The sequence below is a fragment of the Choloepus didactylus genome, chromosome X (genome assembly GCF_015220235.1).
Source record: "Choloepus didactylus isolate mChoDid1 chromosome X, mChoDid1.pri, whole genome shotgun sequence".
In the NCBI taxonomy this organism is placed as follows: domain Eukaryota; kingdom Metazoa; phylum Chordata; class Mammalia; order Pilosa; family Megalonychidae; genus Choloepus; species Choloepus didactylus.
Window position 1 is genome coordinate 73,744,277 of NC_051334.1, and position 4,146 is coordinate 73,748,422.

The following is a 4,146-nucleotide window of genomic DNA, read 5'->3' on the forward strand; positions in this document are numbered from 1 at the left end:
ATAGGTGAATAATTTCTCTCAAAATTTCCTTTTATGTTGTCACAGTAGGGGTTTTAATGTTTCATAAAAATTTTTAAAGAGGATACCCAGTTTCAAATGAAGTAGATAGGTCAATAAGAATGAAGGTAGAGAAAAGGTCATTCAAAGTCTTGCTTCTGTGGTAATTTGTGTTCTTCTAGGTACAGGTAGGAAAGTAGAAACCAGATTCAGGGAGTTAATGGGTGATTTGTGGCCAGGAAATGGGGATAATGGGTTTAAAGTACGCTTTTAGAAATTTGGCAGCAAAATGAATAACATGAATAGAATGGTAACTAGAAGAGACAGTAGGGTCAGGGTATCAGTGGTAATGCTTTGTTTTTGCTTTGCTTGTTTTTTGTATTTTTAAAGACAGGATGAAATTGGTGAGGAGAGAGACTGAAAATTATGACGAGGGATATGAAGGAACAAGAGGACCACCTCTGAGTCTGGGACTGCAGGGAAGAAAGGGAGAAAGAAGATGGATGTGGAAGCAGAGAGAAGTTGAGGAATTAGATCTCAGATTTGCAGGAGGCAAGGTAATTCTTCAGAGGGGGTAGAATGGAGTCGGAGGCTTGAGAAGGTGGAAGAGACAGCAAACAGTTGCTATGGAATGATCTTTAAGAACTCAGCAAGCTAACAGAAATGAGAGCTTGGGTGAAGTTTCAGGACATGAAGTCTTAGTGGGCCAGCCCAGCCTTGTGCTCTGGCTTCATCCAGCAATCCTCTGCTGTCCTAGGAGAGAGGAGAAGATTGGCCCAAGATGAAAGTCAAGGTGTTTAACTGAAGCTAGAGTGCTAGGAAGAGCAGCTCTACAGTAGAAGACCATGAAGTTCAGGCAGAATAGTGGGTCTAGATTAAGCATAAGTTATACATGGACAGAGGAAATGGAGGAGGCTGGAGTGATGGAGAAAGCCACCTGCTATGGCTGCTACATAAGAGAGGTGATGGGTAAGGAGGTTATGGTCCTAGGAACAAAAAAGAGTACAAATGAAGAACAGGGTGAGTGGCTGGGAGACTGGGAAACTAGAAAGAAGTGGCGAAGAAGGCCGGTTCCTTTACTCCCAATGGAAGGTGTCCTGGGTAGCAGATGGATCCTGGATAGCTAGGGAGGAAGAGGAGCACTAAAAGAATGAAAAGGGAAATGTAGAGATAGTGAAGTCTTTTTTTTTTTTTTTTTTTTTTTTTTTTTTGCTACAGACCAGCCCCAACAGTACTCTCCAAAGACCTCTTAAAAGCCAATAAGAATTTGATATCACTGGACACATAAGAGATCAGAGACATGTTAGCAAGTGTGGGACAAAAGAAAAGGGAAGGCTGAGTTCTGACTTAGGAAACCAATAGGCTGGCAGGTGATTTCAGAGGGAGGAGGTGTGCCTAGAAATTCTTACTTCCCAAGGTTTAGTGGTTAGTTCCCCAAGTTCCATGTTCCCCACTCTCATCAGCTTGTAAGCACTGAAATGGTAAAATGGCACTGGTGGTGGAGGAATGCATGGGTAGGAAACTAGGCAACTCTTCCTAGTTCCAGTGCCCAGCCCTGGCCTGGAAGTCCTAAAGCATGATCTGAAAGGACTGGTGACAGATTTACCCTTTATCTAGGGCAGGAGCTAGAGAAAGGAGAGACCAGTAAAAAGCTGGCTCTGGGCGTCAACTTCTGCTGCCACTCCATTCTCTCTACACAAACCTGCTCTACCTCTCTGTGTGGGAACTTACAGCCACAGCAAAGACTCGAAAGCACCTCCCTCAGTCTGAGCCATCTACTCTTCCTTTCATTAAGTAAGTCCAAGAGTGGTGTCAAATATCCTCTCAGCAAACATCATAAAGGAGGTCCAAACCCATTCCTGTTCCAAAGGCCATTGTCAGCTTGGGCCCTGCCTCTGAGGTTCCTCAGGGTTGCCACCCGTGGTAGGGTTCAGGGCTCCCTCTCTCCCTCGTGGCTATACACCAGTCCATCAGTGCCATGCTTCCAGTTGCACGCAGGGCCCTAGGGACTGTGCCCTATTTCAGCACCTTGGGAGACAAGACTATCCTGTCTTCAAGGAGGAACCAGGAAATGGGTGTGGGTGCTACATATGTCGCATCCGTGGCATCCATGATATGCTGGTGCCCTCACTTCCTAATTCTGATTATCACCACCCCAAGATTACATCACCTTCTCCACCCCTCCAGTTGAGTGGCCTGGTAGAAATGGGCCAACAAAAAAAAAGCATTCTGTACAAAGATATGGGGGAAGGGACACAGGGGAAGATTTCCAGGAAGGCTTTTAGGATGAAGAAATAGGACTAATGGTCCCAGGAAAGGGAAAAGAACAAACAGAAAGAAGTCGGGGAGGATGCGTCACTACAGCTGCCTTTGGCTAGAAAGGAGGGGGCAGCCATCAGGAGGGGGCAACCAAGGTGTTTACAAGAGATGGGTGTCACACAGGATTTCCCTGCCTCCCCCTAAACTGGCCAGAGCCTGGGAAACAGGAAGAAACAGCCTTTTCAGGTGTCCCTGTGAGATTCCTTCACCTCTGCCCTGCACTCACCTCCTTTTCTCTCACTTCCTAGCTTCCATCTATCTGCCCTAGGGGTTGGGCAGGTGCTGTCTTGGGGGGTCACCCCCAACCTGCAGCTGCTATACTCAGGCAGGGACACAAGTGCCAAAGAGGAGGCAGCCATGGAGGGCTGCACCCCCCCCCCACTACTGCAGAGCTGCCTGAGCTGATGTCGATACTTGTCCCCAGTGAGCAGGTAGAGCACAGGATCCAGGCAGCTGTTGGCACTGGCCAGGGGCCGAGTCACTTTGTAGACCACGTTGACAATGTTCAACACCTGGCAGTCAGCTTCCATCAGCCTTGCCATGTAATAAATGGTGCGGGTGATGTGGAAAGGTACAAAGCAGAGAGCAAAGACAGTCAGCACCACAGTGATGGTGCGGAGGGAACGGAGATGAGAAGATGACTGGGCAGCCCCCGGCAGGGGCCGATACAGGCGCCGGGCCATGAGCCCATAGCAGACCAGAGTGACCAAGCAGGGCACGCCAAAGAGCAGTCCCATGACTGCAGAACTGAAGTGCACATAGTGGTCAAACTCCTCAGGCTGAGTGGTGTCATGGCACAGGATGGTGGCCCCCTTGGTGCTGGTCGTGACAAAGAACGGACTGGGCATGAGGCGGCCAGCTACGATGAACCAGACCGCCAGGCAGAGAAGGCCTGCGAGTCGCGGGCGGCCCCAACATAGTGCCTGCAGCGGGTGGCAGATGCCCAGGTAGCGGTGCACGCTGATGCAAGTGAGGAAAAGGACACTACAGTAGAGGTTCTAGTAGAAGAGAAAGCGCACAAACTTGCAGAGCCCGGTGCCGAAGGGCCAGTGGTTGCGGGCTGCGTAATAGTAGATGAGGGTCGGCAGCGACAGAACATACAAGGTGTCTGACAATGCCAAGTGAAACATATATGTGGCTGTTGCTTCCCAAGGTCTGAGGCGAAAGAGGAAGAGCCAGAGGGTCGGGGCGTTGAGGCCCATGCCTAGCACAAAGACAACTGCATAGCTCACAGGCAGCAGGATGAACTTGAACTCTTCATCAAACCAGCAGTCCAGCTCCACCTTGTTGTCTGGGTCTAGGGATTTGAGCAGCAAGGAGTCTGTACTGGCCATGGCCCTCCTAGAGGTGGAAAGGGCAGAAGTGAGGGTAGCTTGATTTCCCTGGCCTCCCAGCACTGAATGGAGCATAAAAGCAGAGAATGGGGAAGGCAATGGTTGTAGCATTTCAGGCCAGCCTGCCCACTACCCAAGTTCCCTTGGTCCAGCCCAGGGAGTGGTGGGCAATAGGCAGCACTGGGGTTCAGGAGGTCAATAAGTGTGTTTAGGTTGTTCTCCTTCTACAGTTGACTCTGTCTTTCCAGGGCCTGGTTGGCTGAAAGGGTTGGAGGCCTTTCAGGGCCATCTAAAGTGGAAACATGCCCATACCCTAACTAAACTCTGCACAATAAACAGCTCTGTCCCTGTGAAGAGGGGCATCTCTCTACACCACGCCTTCCCCTCTTCTCTCATATTGGTTCCAGGGTCTCCATACTGCATTAACCTCTGAGGCCTTCCCCCAACCTACCTGCAGCCCAGGAGCCCCATTATCACACCCTTGTCCAAGAACCTT

General features: G+C 49.9%; 1 protein-coding gene across 1 annotated transcript; it reads right to left on the reverse strand.

Moving 5' to 3' along the window:
• Positions 1-2,405: 2,405 nt before the first annotated feature.
• P2RY4 (pyrimidinergic receptor P2Y4) lies at positions 2,406-3,650 on the reverse strand. Its single transcript, XM_037822150.1, is given in 1 exon segment — positions 2,406-3,650. A coding segment is annotated over 1 exon segment (1,152 nt). The 3' UTR covers positions 2,406-2,498.
• Between the last annotated feature and the right edge of the window lie 496 nt (positions 3,651-4,146).